Source organism: Polypterus senegalus, chromosome 13, assembly GCF_016835505.1.
Source record: "Polypterus senegalus isolate Bchr_013 chromosome 13, ASM1683550v1, whole genome shotgun sequence".
In the NCBI taxonomy this organism is placed as follows: Eukaryota; Metazoa; Chordata; class Cladistia; order Polypteriformes; family Polypteridae; genus Polypterus; species Polypterus senegalus.
In genome coordinates this window covers 19,630,020-19,647,938 of record NC_053166.1, presented here as the reverse complement: position 1 = coordinate 19,647,938, position 17,919 = coordinate 19,630,020, and the positions used below count along the sequence as shown (strand labels likewise).

At 36.9% G+C, this 17,919-nt stretch overlaps 1 protein-coding gene across 1 annotated transcript in view; it reads left to right on the top strand.

Moving 5' to 3' along the window:
- The window catches only part of rbm22 (RNA binding motif protein 22), a 30,896-nt gene that overhangs the window by 11,171 nt on the left and 1,806 nt on the right, over positions 1-17,919 (top strand). The window contains exons 5-9 of the mRNA XM_039774141.1: positions 887-987; positions 1,258-1,430; positions 4,545-4,745; positions 8,182-8,346; positions 17,361-17,449. Of these exons, the coding sequence (XP_039630075.1) occupies positions 887-987; positions 1,258-1,430; positions 4,545-4,745; positions 8,182-8,346; positions 17,361-17,449 (729 nt within the window). The remainder of the gene's footprint in view (positions 1-886; positions 988-1,257; positions 1,431-4,544; positions 4,746-8,181; positions 8,347-17,360; positions 17,450-17,919) is intronic.

Sequence of the window (17,919 nt, the reverse complement as noted above, 5' to 3'; positions counted from 1 at the left end):
AGACATCTTGACCTTAATTTGTTTTGAAATGGGAGATTGTTCACTTACATTCCAAAGACTTTGGGGTGATTTACAACTCTAAATTTCAGCTTAATTTTAGTATATGTGCTTGTGTGCAGTTTCCTTTTGATAGACTTGTATCAGTTCCAGACTTTGTTCCTTCATTGTTTACAGGGGTGCTGTTGTAGACTTTGGTTCCCTTTTGTCCTTTGTTGGGCAGTTTCAGAAAATTGATAGACGGGAAGTTTTGCCCACTGTGTATGTGTTTCCAGAATTTCAGAAAGACATGCTAAGAAAAGAACTGTGGTTATAACAGCCAATGCTTTTATTTACTAAACATGTTTTTCATTAATATATAAATTACATGACATTAATCATTCTGACATCTGTATGTTGCTGCTCTTCATCTGCATGAAATTCAACAGTTCAGAAAACATTTTTTAATACTCCTTTGACCATGTAATACTACGTATGACTTAAAATGGAATTTAAATGTTTCCTAGTACATGAGCATAGCTTTATCAAATTTCCTTCAAGATCACATTAGAAGCAAATTATTTGTGTAGAAAAACAGTGTAAATTAGTGATCTGTATGAATATTGATCTTCTGTTGCAGATGCTGGAAATACCCCTTAAATATACAGCTAGAGTGCTGAGTTGATTGTTACCATACTTTGAAAGTTTTTACATTAAACAGTTAAGAATTTCATTCTACTGTACTGTGTAAAATGACAGTAATAACCCTATAAACCTATTACTTTGCAAAATTAAAAGTATTTTTCATTACTTGTTACAAAAATTAAGCTTTTTTTGCACTTTTTCAGCCCCCTGCTCCAAAATATAAAATTTTGTTAAAATGACTGCTCCTGTTTTTTTCACCCCTCAGGGTTGCCAATACAGGTTCGGGACACTGGTATGTCAGTCAAAGATGAAATGCCAAGATCAGATGTCAATAAAGAATATTATACTCAGAATATGGAAAGGGAGGTATGATTTCAGGATTTTAGTCAATAAAATATTGAAAATATGGTACTGGTTATCAGAAAATGTAAATTGATGAATTAAAAAGTTAACTTTATTTTTTTTTTTTTTGCTTAAAAATATATCTGGTATATTTCCTCATAGTTTTACTTTCAATTTGAAATTTAAGTACAAATGCTACAGTATGCCATGTCAGATCTTAACTTTTGTTGTTTGCATTTTCATCATATGCATAGGCAACTCCTTGTTTAGGTCCTTGTTTTATGTGTCATGCAGATTCAGAATTCTGATGGAACTAGGCCTGTTGGGGCACTAGGAAAAGCACAAAGCTCCAGTGATATGCTGCTCAAGCTGGCAAGAACCACACCTTACTACAAAAGGAATCGTCCTCATATTTGCTCTTTTTGGGTTAAAGGAGAATGCAAAAGAGGGGAGGAGTGTCCTTATAGGTGAGTGGCTTCTTCAGTATTTAGAGAGAGAGAGCTATAGATGTGAACATTTTTGGATATTTTAATAACCACAGATTTTATTCATCTGCAACAAGCACTTTTTGAACATCACTTCTTTTAATATGCTAGTCGAAAATCACTGATGTTACTCACAGTAAATAAAATAAAAGGTAGCAAATTGAGAAGTCTGAAATAGAAAATTCTACTGAATGATTTTCAGCAGCATCCAGTAATCTCTGATAATGAAGACATATGGAGAGTGGATCTTTTAGCATGTTCATAGCCAAAAACACCATGAAATTCCAGTAATCTTGACAGAACTAAACCATGGTCACCTTGTAGAATGACATATTTGTACATACTTGGGTACACCATTCACCTCTTTTTGCTCTTACTGTTTGAGTATTGACAGTTTCCAGTTGCACTATGAGTTTGCACATGTCGTCCTATAAAGTACCAGTTTGTCTGCACCAGGAAGAAAGCAGTTTATAAAATAGATTTGAAGATGATGCCTTTAATGTATAGAGATGACAATGGATAAACTACTGACTAATGATTTTTGGTCTCATAACATTGCTTCTAATGTCCTTGTGTATATTAGGAAAATGATTTCCTTCTTTGACAATATATGACTTAAAATCAAAACTTGGTGTTCACACATTTTCTGTTTTGTTACCCACCATACACATTTTCAGTTGATTGTTATGCTTTTAGTATTGTTCCTATTTTTCTGTTTATCATTCAGTATACAGTTTTCATGAAAATAAAACAACAAAATTAAAAAGCATACAGTGTGTTAATTTTTACTATAATGTAAATTTCAAATAATATGAAATTACTGAAAGTGATAGTAAAATGTCTGAGGATTTCATTTATTTTTTAATGGCTCATTTTATGCAGCACAAAGCGCTGGTCACAGGTCCACCACAAGTAGGCATGTGATACGATCAGGTGAGCTAGAGAAGAACAATGTATATCGCTGTTACATGTGGGAAAGAGCAACCACCACACTGACATGGGCTCCCACGATGAAGGCTGTTAAATATTAAATGCTGACTGATGTGGGTTCACCATTACACATGAACTTAGCTGTGTGGATAAAACTGTGAGAAGGGAATAAGAGCTGAAACTGTGCTGTATTTGCATGCCAGGCCAAGAAATGAAGTGATGCTCTTATGTGTAGTGACTTACAGATTAGCATTACAGTACGTCGTAAGCAATTCACCACATAATTGCAAGTTCTCCATTATTTAAGTGCAAGCTTCTACAAGTAAAAAGTAGTCTTTGAAAGCTTTAGCACACATTTTTGCCATATGTGTAATGCTAACAATGTAATCATTGTGACTAAATTCTTTGTATTTGTACATTTATACTTGCATTTCTCTCAAAATATTAAACACATGCACCACAAAGTAAGTTTTAATTTGGCCAGCACTGAGATTTTTTAATTGAAACTGCATTGAGTTTGATTTAAGCTTGATATAAATATATATTAAAATATTTATATTTTAAATTTTATTTGAAGAAAATAACATTACATACAGTGCAGTTGAGCTTGAAACAATTCAGCCCTCACCCAGGATTAAGCCTTGCTATTTAATTACAAATTAAACATTTTACACAGAAAATACCTTAGAAATCTTATTTTTACTTATCTGAGATCAAAGTTTATGAAACTTTCAAATGAAAATGTAGTTTTCTTTTTATTGAACATCTCTTTATGTTTTCATCACAGAAATGTGCTAGGGTCTTAAATCACTTTTCAGAAATAGAAATTCTAACTGCAGAAAGCATGTTCCAGTAAAGTGCGTGTATGGGCCTTTATTTTTCTGTTGCTTCACTTAGGTTTGCTGCTCTGTGCTTGTCTTGTCTTTTTAAGGCATACTGTAATATTACCTGATTACTTTGCGAGTGGCTGATCTCAAAAATGAGTGTACTTTGTCTTGTGTGTGTATTTTGTATTCACATTTTCTGTGTGTCTGTATATATTACCAGTCAAGTTTAGTCACACCTAGAAACGTCCAATGTTTTTTGGTAGAAATTGACTCCTTTTTTATCAGGATATTATTAAATTGATTAATAGTGTGTATAATGGCTATTACTTCTTAAAATGACTGATTTTTAATTCTTCACCTATGACTGCAGTCCCCATTTTGGCAGCCATTTGTTCAGTGTCTGAATTGTCCGATCCCTTAGCTTATCCTTAGTTAGTCATATGCAAATGCTAAATTGTTATACGAGGAACTTTGAACTGGCATTAGCTTGGCTGAAACCTGATTTTGCAGCCATACATGAGTAATATATTTTATATGTGTAATTTCAAGCAGCATTAGCAACACCAGCAATGTTTTGGCAGCAATTTTAAATCAATCTAGTCATATTTTGACAGGAAAATGTATCAATTTCTGTCTAAAACATGAACATTTCTGGATGTGTCCAAACTTTGGACTGGTAGTATGTATACAGTATATAAAATTCTAGGCCTAAATAGTGCTATGTGAAGGTGTTAGGCACTTAGGAAAATGCTATTAAAAACAATGCTATGAATACTTTGTATTAATCAGTGCACTTTCAGTGAAATGCAGTAAACAGAAAGAGCATAAATCAAATTAATATTTGGTATGACAACGTTATTACTGTACAGGCTGCAGCAATTCTCTTAAAAAAAAAAAAAAAAAGTGTGGTGTACAGGGTCTGACAGAGTACTGTTGATGAGCTTGCAGATTCTTTTGTTAAAGTATTTGATTGGCAATAAGGAATATGTGGTTTATTTGTAAAGTTAAAAAATGTAACATTCTGATGAGCAATGCGTCTGTCAAAATGCACAGAGATGCATTTTACATTAGAGGCATTATCAGCACCTACAGTAGAAAGATTGTCCATATAGTCATTAACCTAATGCATGTTTCATTTTCTCTGACAAACTCATGATCTTGACTGTCTTGTATTTTGACTTGTTTGATGCATGGTCTCCTAAAAAAACAGATTGCACAATCTTGGCCTGGATTGTAACATCTAAATGACAGACATTGCTCTGAATGTGCCATATACTGAAGTCGTTTATTTTCTCTCTGGATAGGCGATGGTGCTGATTATTTGTATGTGTCTTTGTAGGCATGAGAAACCAACAGATCCTGATGACCCACTAGCAGATCAAAATATTAAAGACCGTTATTATGGCATAAATGATCCTGTTGCAGACAAACTTCTGAAGCGAGCTTCTACAATGCCAAGACTAGACCCGCCTGAAGACAAGAGCATTACTACCCTGTATGTTGGTGGACTTGGAGACACCATCACTGAGACGGACCTGAGGTAAAGAAATTTAAATTCTTTTATGACTAGTCATTTGTTTTGCAAACTTAAAACATGATTAATAAGTGTACAGCAAAATTTATACTTTATTAAGATTATGAATTTCAAAATTCTTTAGGTTTCATTCATTACCATTTATGAAGCTTATACTAGTTTCAAATTTGTATAGTTCTTTTCCTCCTATGTGTTCATGCCTTTCAAACAGTCCATAATCAAAACTCCTAATTATAGTTGATCACTAATATTAAAGAATAATTTCTTGGTATAACCTATAAACATTTAATTATATGTTTATAGGGCTGGGCAATATGGTAATAAATCTTAATCACAATATTTTTTTTCATATCAGTCAAAATCGATATACAGTATATCACAATATAAATCAAATCACTATTTCTGTCAAGCTTAAATGTTCCTTTTTATTCTTAAGTGAGATGTCACAATATATGTTTCATTTTGGTTTAAATATTTATTTTCTGTTAGAATTAGAACATGGCAAATGTAATGTAGAACATTACAAAACTATATATATGATAAACTAAATCTGCTTGGTTGAAAGCTTCAAGTGTTACAGGAGAACACAAACAAAGTGAACAACTACATTTTTTTCGTCAATTCCAAGTAAGTAAAATAGGTAATACAAAGTCTCAGTTCTGACCAGTCAAAAGCTTTCAAGTTTTACAGGAGAACACAAATGTGTTGGTCAACTACAAATAAATAAAATAAAATCTTAATTCTAAAATTTTTAAGCTTTCTAAAGTTTTACTGGAAAATACAAAGTAAATTCTTTGGTCAGTTCCAAATAAATAAAGTAGGTATTAATACAAAATAAAATCTCAAAAGCACTGCCTCTATACTGTATTCTTTGTATAGATTCAGACTGTTTTAAATGGTTGGGAAACAAATCCACAAATAAATAATATACTGTATATCCTCAGTACAAATTCAAGCAGCTTTCAAATGTAAACGAAGGAGAAGATAAACAAAATTGACATATTCACTCAATTTGTGTCCACTTATGCTCCAAGGCAAAAAAAAAAAGAAACTATTTGTATATAAATCTGCTCACCAACTTACCAATAGCTGAGTGAAGTAGACTCCAAAAGCACTACATCTGTGTCCAGTTGTTTAGTGATGTGGCCTTCACTAAATTTGTCCCACTTTCTGTTGTGATGCAGACTTGTTTGTCTTCACTCAGTCCCCAAGATGCTAGTGCTTCTATTCGTAAGCGATGACTTCGCCTGTATGATTTTCAGGAAAGTAGGCAGTTTGAAGACATATTCTTTTCAAATTCCAATGTTGGTCAATGAACTGGGTAGTAAGGCTCAGATATGTTTCAGATGTGTGACTTGACCACAAATCCAACATAATAGGAATGTACGCCATACTTGGCCGATCCTTTTCATCTGTCTCTCTAAACTACCTTGTATAGCTGGGGAAGGGCAGTCTGAGATAAATGTTTATGTCCAGGAAGTTGGTAATGAGGGTCAGTTATATCATTTGTTATTTTGTCATAAGACCTGGCACTGAAGAAAGTCAAAACTATGTTCTGTTGTTGCACAGGTAACATACTGGTTGTTTTAGGGAGAACCACCAGCACTTGCTTGGGTCTCAGTAGAAAAGATTAGTGGTATTACCTGTCTTTGTGGGAACGTATTTTCAACAAAATTTGCAGTGCACGCTGCTCTGCTTCTTGTCAGACTTTAAATATCTCCACACTAACAAATTTCTCTGACCCTTCTTTTCAACATTGTTCTTGTCTTTTGAGCCTTGGGCTCTGTCCGTTGGGGTGTGTCCCCTCTGTAACACTGATTTTTTTTTCTTCTTCTAGTTTTTAACATTTTCTGTTGTCAAGTCACATTTGTCTCGCTTCCACTCCTTACATACTGGTGTTCACAGATGCATGCGTGCTGCTACTCCTACACCCAGTGCTGTGTACGTCAATCTAACCTGACGTGGCTGTAACTCTGTTCCAGTCACGTGATTGGTTTGGCACAGTGCTGTTCTCATTATCATTGGCTTTTCATGCTGTCTGTCGAATCACTGATGGAATGAGTTCTATTGACGTTGTATCGACCATGTCTTATATTTCTATCGAGGAAAAGTTATTTCACGCTAATTGTCTTTATCGTTTTATCGTATGGTTTGAAACATTAAGTACAATTACATCTTAAAATTGTTAATGCCCTTTTAAATTGCAAACTGTACTGGTCTGTTACTTATTTACAGAAATGTAAAAGCATCCAGTTGACATTGCAGCTGTAATGTTAATGAGTAAATGAAGATGAGGTAGTATTTTAAATTATAGTTTCTTCTTTTTATGATGTCTGATGCCTGTTTGTGTTTTGACCATATCTGTGTATCAGTAAAGTACAATTTCTCTATGTTTGTTGTTTATGCACAGCTTTGTTTTTCAATCCACAGACTAAACATTTGCACAAAAGCACTTCTGACTAAATATCAAGTTTTTGGGTTATAATTTTGGCCTTTCCCCAGTGGGATGGCAGATGGGCACGAGTGACTTAAAAGATTACAGTATGTTTAACAGAGGAACGGTGGAATGCAGGTTTTGATGATAGTGTTAACATTTAGCTTAAGTTTTAAGCAGGGAAACTGGGTTCAACTCTCACCTGCAATAATAAGCCTTTTTTATCAAATATTTCGATCACTATTTTTGTTTTGGCCCTGTATGATTGTGAGAGTTAACTAAGTTCACCAATCATAGCCTAAACATAATAATCTTTCCCACATTAAATTAACATCTGACTTTTGAAAATAATCCCCTGGGCAAAGTTGACAAACACAGCTATGTTTATTTAGATAAGTAAAACTGACTTGCTGTCTGTTTGCATGTGGATATATATTTATATCGGCATTGCTCAAAAATGGCTGTACATAGCCTCTAGCAGCCAGGCAGTCTGTTACACTACATAAGATTTAACATTTTTACATTTATTTTTTCTAGAACGACTTCTGTTTAAATTGGTTAATATTCAGCTGCAGTTTATAAAATGTGACTTTTTCACTTATATTCTCTCTGTTATAATACATACTAAAGTAAGTAAAGGGTTATTCAAAAAGAATTTTCCTGTTTCAAATAGGTTTAGATCTGGTGGTTTTCAGCTTAAAAATATGTGTTGTACACCGAGCTAAAGGAGTCCAAGGTTTGTCTGTAGGTGGACAAGTGATTTGCTTTTCTGTGGTCTGGCAATATATTAGACAAAAATGGCAACGATGCAGCAACATTCATTTTTGAATAACCCGGTGCAAATTCTGAAACAAAATATAACTGAGATGGTTGTCTATTTGATCTTGCATTCTTATCTGAGGAGGGCTGTGTGTGTCTGTGTGTTATCTTGAAGTTGAAATGCATGTTCTGGAGGTGGAGGCAGATATAATTGTTGTTAGAAGAAAGTTTTTTGTTCTTTCTTTCCAGGAGTCATTTCTATCAGTTTGGAGAGATTCGTACCATCACCATTGTGCAGCGACAACAGTGTGCTTTTATTCAGTTTGCAGCTAGGCATGCAGCTGAACTTGCAGCCGAGAAGTCCTTCAACAAGCTGATCATCAATGGCCGCAGACTTACCGTCAAATGGGGCAGGCAAGTCTTCTCAAGTATTTTCATTACTTCTTTATGGTGGCAGTGGAGAACCCCAGATGTTTGAATACAGATAAGCCAGGTATGTTGTAGTTAAGGCTACACATGGGTGCATTTGTATGAATGGAAAATAAATAAGTCTGGTTAAAATTAAACAAATGCATTTTAGATGGATAGTTAGCTAATTAGTACTGTATTTGTCCAAAGGAGGAAATTTAGCTTTTTACATAATCTCAAGAAATATTCTAACTAACAACAACAGCCTCCAGTCAAGTACACACAGTAATCTGTACTAATAAAAGGCAAAGCACTCACTCACTCATCACTAATTCTCCAACTTCCCGTGTAGGTAGAAGGCTGAAATTTGGCAGGCTCATTCCTTACAGCTTACTTACAAAAGTTGGGCAGGTTTCATTTCGAAATTCTAAGCGTAATGGTCATAACTGGAACCTATTTTTTCGTCCATATACTATAATAGACTTCTGCTCGATGGCTGTTGGAGGCGGAGTTATGCCTCCCACGTAATTTAGTGCCTGCCCATATAAGGCCGTCCATTAGCGGCAATCCAATAGAAACACTGCCGCTAAATATTCACGGGTGAAGGACTGTGCTTATGCAGAGGAAGATGAGACGGTCAGGGTGGTGTTTGGCACAAACTCGGCGAAACTGCGAGAGAAACTTTTAAGTGCCGGGTCTTAGCTAACATTAAATACAGACATGGACATCGCACGAGATGGCACCAGCACAGCTGGGAACCTTCGATGCATGTACACCGAGCAGCTCACGTGAACTGACGCAGTGCACAGACAAAAAGCAACAGTTCCAGAGCTGATGGTTCATCTCGCTCGCCCAGCGCGTCTCTCTCTCTCTCTCTCCTTATCTCGCTCGCTCGCCCAGCGTCTCTCCTTATCTCGCTCGCCCAGCGCGTCTCTCTCTCTCTCTCTCTGGCAATCGTCTCCTATTCTCCGTCTGAGTCTGTGTGCCTCACTCATATAGTCAACATCTGTTTACTACAGCATTGTGACTGTGTGTGTGTGCACTGTGAAGTGCAAGTCCCCATCTTGCTCCCCAAAACACAAAGCTGAGTCTCAGTACTTTAACACCAGCTTTATTCAGCTTGTAACAGCAACAGCGCTGTTATTTATTGTACCGGGATCTTTGTAATGCTCCCTGTATGAACAGGCGCTATAGCATTTCTGCGATCTTTTTGGATGCGCTTATACGGCGAACTGCTACAGCGCTGGGAGACTGCGATTGCTTTGGGACGCTCTTCCGCGTGTTGTCCCGTTGGGTGGAATCCCACATTTGTTTAGAAACTCACACCAGCCATGATTCTTTTTAAAGGTAAAGTGCAGGTTAATTTGTATTATGTATTTTACTTTATATTTTGTATTAATCATTTTTATATGAATAGTTTTGGGTTGTGGAACGAATCATCTGAGTTTCCATTATTTCTTATAGGGAAATTCGCTTTGATATACGAGTGCTTTGGATTGCAAGCATGTCTTTTCATTGATACATTCCTCCATGTACTTGTAGCAGTGCACCACCTCTGCATGCACTCCATGAGTAAGTGACCAGACATAAAGGCTCATTGTTGTGCTGAAAGTCAATAAGCATCTCCTTCATTTTGCTGCTTTTGAGTTGCAGACAGTTATCAAGATTATCCATCTGAATCCTGTTGTTTCTATTGTCCCCCCAGTAGTGCATTATTATCTGAAAATTTCTTCAAGAGACCTTGTGTTATATTTATAGTCTGAGGTGTGCAGGGTGACCGAAAAGGTTTCAGGACTGTCCTTTGTGATGCTGCATTGTTGCTCACACAGTCATTGAGCCACACAGACTGTAGTCTGCCAGACATAAAGTCCATTATCCGGGATACCATAGGCTCATTCATCTGCATATCCCTGAGCTTACCACTTACAGGGATGGCTGGATGATACTGAAACACTGGAAAAATCATAACGCATAATCGTCACAGTGCTGCCACCTTTGTCTAGCCTTGTGGAGCAGATAGATAATCGAATCTATCACTGCAGGCTTTGTCTGATAGGCAAACTGCAATGGAGCCAAGTGGTCTTTCACTGGAGAACTCATAGTGCAAAACCATCCTCTTGAAGGTCTTCATGGTGTGGGATTTAAGGTCCACTGGTCTGTAGTAATTAAGTGAAGTTACACCTGGGTTGTTGGAACTGGTATAATGCAGGATGTTTTCCACAGCAGCAGCACTTTTTAGGGTGATAGGGAGAGTCTGAACAGGTGGCAGAGGATACCACAAAGTTAGTCAGCACAAGCTGTAAGTATTCAAACTCCATCAGCTCCTGTTCCTTATGCTGTATGTCACTGCTCAATTGTCTATCTACTCACTTGTTGCTTTAGTTATGAACAGCCCCAAGTGATTGCTTTAAACACATCTTTTTAATAGATATAGCTACAGTATATTAATGGTAAAAAATGTGTATTTAACTTCGAGTTACACATCCCAACTTTCTGTTCTTTTTGCCTACTTTTGTTAAAGGATTTTGTTTGCTGAAAGCTTCCACTGTGCAAGTAGTGATAAATGATTGACTACTTTGCTGAGCCGTAGAAAGAGTCTTTTACAGAGGAGACTTTCTATTGATCTTATAGTAACTGATATTGACAGCACTCTAAATAGCTGCTTAGTGCATAAATGCAAACAGTCAAATTTCTTCTCTCTAACTCGAAGTTGCATTCTGGAAACTAAACAAATGGAAACTGTTATGGCATGAACTTGGGGCTTGTCAGTATCTCCACAGTTGCCTGAGGCCTCATGTATAATGCATTGCGTAGAATTCATACTATAAAATGGCATATGGACAAAACTAGAAATGTGCGTATGCATACAAAAAATTCAGATGCATAAAACTGCATGTAAGCAAATGTTCAGGGTTCAGCGAATGTGAAATGGAGGCAAGGAAAAACTTACTATTTGGTGGCTTAAGTAGTAGTATAAGCAACAAAAAGAAACTGATTGAATGGCAGAGCATGGCAAAGATACTCAAAAGTTCAGATTCTGAAAGTTGCACAGTGCCGAAATAAAAAGTAGTGGTCAGACATCAAAGTCGCTGTGAAAAGGCGAGTTGTAGGCCACTGTCTAAATGACATTATGGAAGCATATGGGGGCCAAAAAAAGGGATACAGAGAAAAAGAAAAGGTCTATGTTAAGATTAAAGTCAAAATGTCTACTTTAAACTTGAAACTTACACTTTTATTCTGTAGTTTATTTTATCATTAAAGTAGTACGTTGTACACTTCATCTTAAAATCGATGTTTAATTTACTAGAGTTTCTCATACCCCATCATAACTAAAGTAGCATGTTGAATGCCTCGTATTCTAAGTGTTCCCCAGCCAGTTGTTAATCATTATATGCTTCTGAAATAGGCTTTCTCTTATGCAGTGACCACCACCCAGAATACAGCTCATCGCAGGGTAAATACGAGCACACACACACTAGTAGCCTCAGATTAGCACCAAATCCCCTAACCTGCATGCCTTTAGAAGGAAACCAAAGCACTTGGAGGAAACCCAATAGGAAAACATACAAATTCCAGGCTGGGACTGGATGAGACCCTTTTACTGAGAGGCAGCAGCGCATCTGCCACACCACCGTGCCCCGACATGTTTAATTATTAACAGTATTCATTATTTAAATGAAGTTAACAGTTTATCTTTAAAATATAATATACATACTTTAATGCATTTCTTCATAAACAAGATATAAAGTATACTTCATGGTATTCTAACAGCACACAGTTTCAAGGTGATAGCTCTTGGAAATCTACATCGACTTAGAAGCCAGTTATCATCATCTGTAAATACGCATGCTCTTCTAATTTTTCCATTTGCGATGTCTTTTAAAAAGCTAAAGCAGCTATGGTAGTTGGACTAGTTTGGTCGTTCTGTGCACCATTATATTGTTATGGAATGATTTTAATTAAGTGCTTTAAATTTGGAAATGATATGCAGTTAATTTTGGTGTATTTCATAAAGCCCACATCATGGTTGCGAATCTAAAAAAGAAAAGGAGACCACACAGAAGCTGTAGCACTGCTTTGACTGCACATTTACAAAACCAAGCAGAAATACGCATACGCATGGCCTGAGTCTGCCGTGAGTAGGTTTACGCCAGGTTTAGTTTTTATACATCTCGATGTGAGCATGGAAACAGGCATATGCACTGTTTATAGATGAGGTCCCCAGAGTCTTCTCCATGAGTCTACAAATACATAGCCAATATGTATTGTCCTGCACAAGTTCTGGCACTTTCTTTCACCAAGAAGTTACTTGCTCTATCACTGGAGACATTTTCAATTCTCAAGCTGTAGTATACCTGAGTGTATTTCCTTACTTGCAGCTCCTTCTGGGTGTGGCACCTGCATGGTGCCACGGTGGTTTTTTTCAGGCTGAACTTAGCTGGGTTTTATAAGTATGTGGTGTGTGGAACATGATGGCAAGCACAGCTCTCACATATTAGCCACTTTTGAAAGTTTACTATCAACTGACTGCTGGGAAATGTAGCCTTCCTGGGTGGGAAATGACAGAGATACATGGAGAGGCATGATTGGGAAGAACTGTCTGCCTGATCTGAATCAAAATGTGGCACTGGATTTCTGTCTTAGTCATAGCTTTTCCATATTAAAGACAATCTTTGAATATATGGTTGCTGATAAGTGTACCTTGGACTAGAGGTCAGTGTTCAACTTTGTAGTCCTGTCATCTGATCTGAGGCCATATGCTGTAGACACTCAATTAAGGAGAGGTGCTGAGGTGTCAACTGATCACCATTTGGTGGAGAGATGGCTCAAGCACTGGGTGGATAGTTATAGGAGATTTGAATCCTCAGAAGGATTACTCAGTCATTTTCTAGCCTGCTTAGTCCTGAACAGTGGTCATGTCGAGAGCTGGAGCACATCCAAGCTGCATAGGGTGCAAAACAGGAACAAACCCTGAACAGGTTGCTCGTCCATCATGGGGCGAACACACACCAAGCACACACTTAGGTTAGTTTAGTAGAACCAATCCACCTAACGTGGATGTATTTGGACCGTGGGAGGAAACACACACAGACACAGGGTGAACATGCAAACTTGATGTATGGAGGACCTGGGATGTGAACTTAAGTCTCCTTATTGCGAGACAGTCTGAATTGACTCTGTTGAAAACCTCGGTAGAGAAGTCAGCCAAAAAGAGCTTGGGGCTAGAAGGTGCCTCTATGTCATAACTCCTTAGGTTGCTTTGGTAAACACCTGCAATCAGATTTTTTTGACAGAGGTCAGCGGTAAAGCAATCTGTTTGGTACACAAAGAGTACATCACTGCATTTAAAGACCACAATTGGAGCCGTCACATTGACATCAAGCATGCCGAAAAATACAGAAATTTATCTGGATAAAGAGGAGAAAGGGAGGACTGCAGAGGAATTGTTAGCTAAACTGCAAAAACAGCAAAGTCTTTTTACAAAACTTCATATAGCAAAGGAAGGAATAGTAAATAACAGCTATAAGTTTACAAAATTATCAAAAGAAGCAGTCTTCTGATAGAGAATTTGTTGAAGAATGCTTATTAGACTCGGCGGCAATTCTGTACCCAGAGGAGAAGGATTCGTTTGAACATTGATTCTCCCTCTGACAGCAAACAGTCACAAGGCGAATTGAGGAGAATCTGGTGCTACAGCTGAAATGCACAGTGGGAAAAGGTCGACTACTTCTTGGCCTTGGGATTTGAGCTGTGATGTTCATGACACAGTGCAGCTGCTGATTTTGGTGAAAGGAATAATGAAAGACTGAAATCACAGTGGAACTGGCTTCTATGCAGTCAGTGAAATTAACAACAAGCGATAAGGATTTATTTACTTAATCAGTACGTGCATGCAGTGGGAAAAGTTAGTTGGTGTGACAACTGATGATTCTCCTAATTTGACAGGTAGAAATTTGGGACTTTTAAAGGAATCAGGAAAAAGTGGCTGAGATTAACCCAGCCCCAAAAACTCTTATATTTCTACATTTTATTATTCACCAAGAAGTGCTTTGTAGATCAGTGCTGAAAATTAATCATGAGTTAATAATAAATACAGTAAATTTCATCAGGGCTAGGGCATTAAATCACAAGACAGTTTGTTACAATGTTGGAGGATCATGAGACTGATCACACTGGTCTTGGCTAACACAGAGCCCTCAGGTGGCTCATCTTGGGCAAAGTGCTTAAACAAGTCTGGCATCTGAAACCAGAGATTCAGGAATTGTCAAATAAAAGGAAAGCCCATCCCTGAACTAAACAACACTGAGTGGCTATCACATTTTGAATGAACGGAATACAGAATTGCAAGGCAAAGGTCTTTTTGCACATGATATGCACAGACTAGTCAAGGCCTTCATAAGGTAGCTGCTGCTTCTGTCTCAACAAGTAGAGAGGAACACTCTGACGCACCTTCCCACACCGAGAGGGAGGAATCTATCTGCCAATCAGCTTAACAGATGTAGCCCTGTTCCAGGCTTTGCATGGTGCGTTTTCCAGATGATTGGAAGATTTCATAGCAGTGGAAACTGAAATGTTCACCATCTCTCCTCTCTTTTTACATGTGGACAGTGCCCCAGTGAGGTACAACTTGAACTTATAGACTTACAGTTTGATTTATTGCTGGCGCAACACTTCCAAGGCAGTGCCATTACTGACATTCTGCAGTTCCCCCTTTAAAAGGAGAATTTCCCACACTTGACAATGCTTGTCCTCTTTGGATCAACACACATATGTGAACGGACATTTTCAGTAATGAAATTCAACAAATCCGGGTACAGGTCTTCTCTCAGTGATGGCCATCTGTTTGCCGTACTGTGAATAGCAGCATCAGAAATTACACCTGACTTCAGTGCACTAGTTGAAGCTCATCAAACACTTCATTCTTCCCACTAAGTTGTCAAAGGTACAGAGAGAGTGAAATATTTTATCAGTGATAAATGCAGTAAAATGTATTTCTTATTTTGTTTTTTTGTTTTACACAATCAGGAATTCTATAGTGTATCTGTCTTCCATGGTTCAATAGATCAAACAAGTTCTGTAAATATGTTGTTCATATTAATTTTATTATGGTGAAACAAGAAATACATTTTACTGCAATTTAACAGTTGTCAGAATGTGTTTGACCCTCCTCAACAAGCTGGTTTTCTCATGTGCCCCGCCCTACAAAATAGTTGCTTACCCTTGCCTTGTAGGCTTTGAGAAAGTTTATTAAAGGTTTATTACAGTTTGCTCCATGGCATCCAGTGCATGAAATTTTATGGCCACTGCTGTGTGCCATTTAGACGCTTGTGATCACATACGTAATATAAAGTTGAGACTGTTGGGTTTAACTGTGTGGGTATTGAACTTTATCACAGGTGTACTTCACCTGTCCTGTTTAGGGTTTCAAAGTACATATCGGATTTGGTGTTACCATGTATCATCTCTGCTCTTTGCTTATGATCTCCAATTTCAAAAATCTGGAAAGTACACCATTTCTTTTTCACAGGAGGATTTTGGTGCAGACCAGTGATATCGTAGGTCAGCTGCATTCTCAAAAGCATCGTCCTCTTTAGAGGGTTTACAAAGTGACCTCCAACCTAAAACTACTGCCGTGATATCAGGCACTGTTTGTGGCATATACAGGGCGAGTCAAAAACTAATAGTACTGCTATGTATATACTTAGATACATATATGGTACATGTGTTGAGCAGGTTGAGACATTCCTGTAAATCATCTTGCACATATGAAGTATGTTTTGTGAATAAACTATTTCCGCCATGTTAACATAATTTTGACTCATCCTGTACTATCTTCCCTATGAAATACCAATAAATATGCAGCAAAATATCACTTTGTCCACAAAACAAAAATTGATGATTAGAAAAAAGCAGAGTAGAAATTAAAATATGAAATATTTATGCCCATTGGATGTCTGCAAAGTCTGTACTGTAAGTTTTTGCAGGTTTTTGTTCCAATCCAGTTGCTTAAATAGAATAGAGTTCTTGTCAAACACGGATGTTGTTTAAATTTTATGGCTTGTTGGCCACGTCAGGTCAATTGTTATATCATAGATTTCTAAGATTTTCAGCCAAAAGACCTTCACTTTTTCCTTTCAAATTTTCATTGGGTTTTTAAAGCCGATAGTTCATTGTGACTATGCACAAGTATAACTGGAAAGTTAGTTTTTTATCATTAGCATTTTATTGTTAATAAAAACCGTGAATGCAGCTGTTAAAAGATGAAAAAAGCCAATCAAGGGTGGATAATCTTAACAATGAAAATGAAGCCAAAAATTGCCTGAGCAGTAAGTGAGCCAACAGCAATAGTTGGCTTCTCATTTTAAAAAAAAAATGTAATATTTGAACAAAAACCTGCTTTTGGCAATTAAATGTATTTCCAAATGAACGTTTTGGACAGAATGAGAAAGGCATTTCACATTTTATCCTCAAATAATTGATGTTAATTACTGCGCATAGAAAAGTTTGACAATAATTGTTCAAAATTCTAACTATTTTAATGGAATGGACTGAATACAGAGTCTTCTCAGCTTTATCTGATTTCATGCTTGAGTATATGTACATTTTACTGCGGTTCTTTATATAACACATGTTTGGAAAATAGGAGAATAATTACCTGGTGATACCTAAATATCCTGCTGCACTGAAATACTTACATTTTAATGGATTTTTGCTTTAGCAAGGTTTTGTGGCAAGTATTTCTAATTGACTTTCCTCTTTGTATTTTAGGCAGGTTTCTTTCTTTTTTTTATTATTTTTTTTTTTTGTTTTATTCCAGTAGGTGGCAGCCTCAGTTTCCACAATGCATTACCAAGTACTGCTGATTCCTTTTCCATGTCCTGTGCCTGCTTGAGGAATCTGGGTGTCCCTCTTGCCCTGTTGTACTTTCTCCTTTCCTGTACAAATAAGTATTCATAAAGTGTCTGAAAAATAAATGTTGAAGCTTAGAATTCATGATCTTTTTCTCATCTGTGCCACAGATCGCAGGCAGCAAGAGGAAAAGAGAAAGACAAGGATGGAATTACTGAGACAGGCATGAGGCTGGAGCCCGTACCAGGTCTACCAGGAGGTAACACATTTGTGGAATGAATATGCAACATCAACAGCTTGATATAGAGAAGTCTGTAATTAAACCTCAGTCAATGACAGAAGTGAGATATAGTAAAGAATTTAGACTAAAGTATTATTAATGTACCGCCTCCAAGTCCCTTGAGGTAATGTTATATTGCAGTGTATTCAAAAGGAAAATGTAAAAAAATCTTTCATTTTCTGACCAGAAAAAAAGTTTTGTGCTTTGTAATAATAGTGCAGGCTGTGAAAAACATTTAATGAAATGGATACTCTGATGATACTAGACATTACATTACAGACTACATTAAATCTCCTTTTTTGTTGTCTGTATGTTTGGGGCAAAAGAAAACAAACAAAAAAAACACTTGTGAGTCTTCGAGTGATGAACATCAGACTTGTGGTCAGTGAAGTTGAAAGTGAGAACAGAACTGCAGTGGTGTGTTTTTGTTCGTTTGTTTTGCTTTTGAT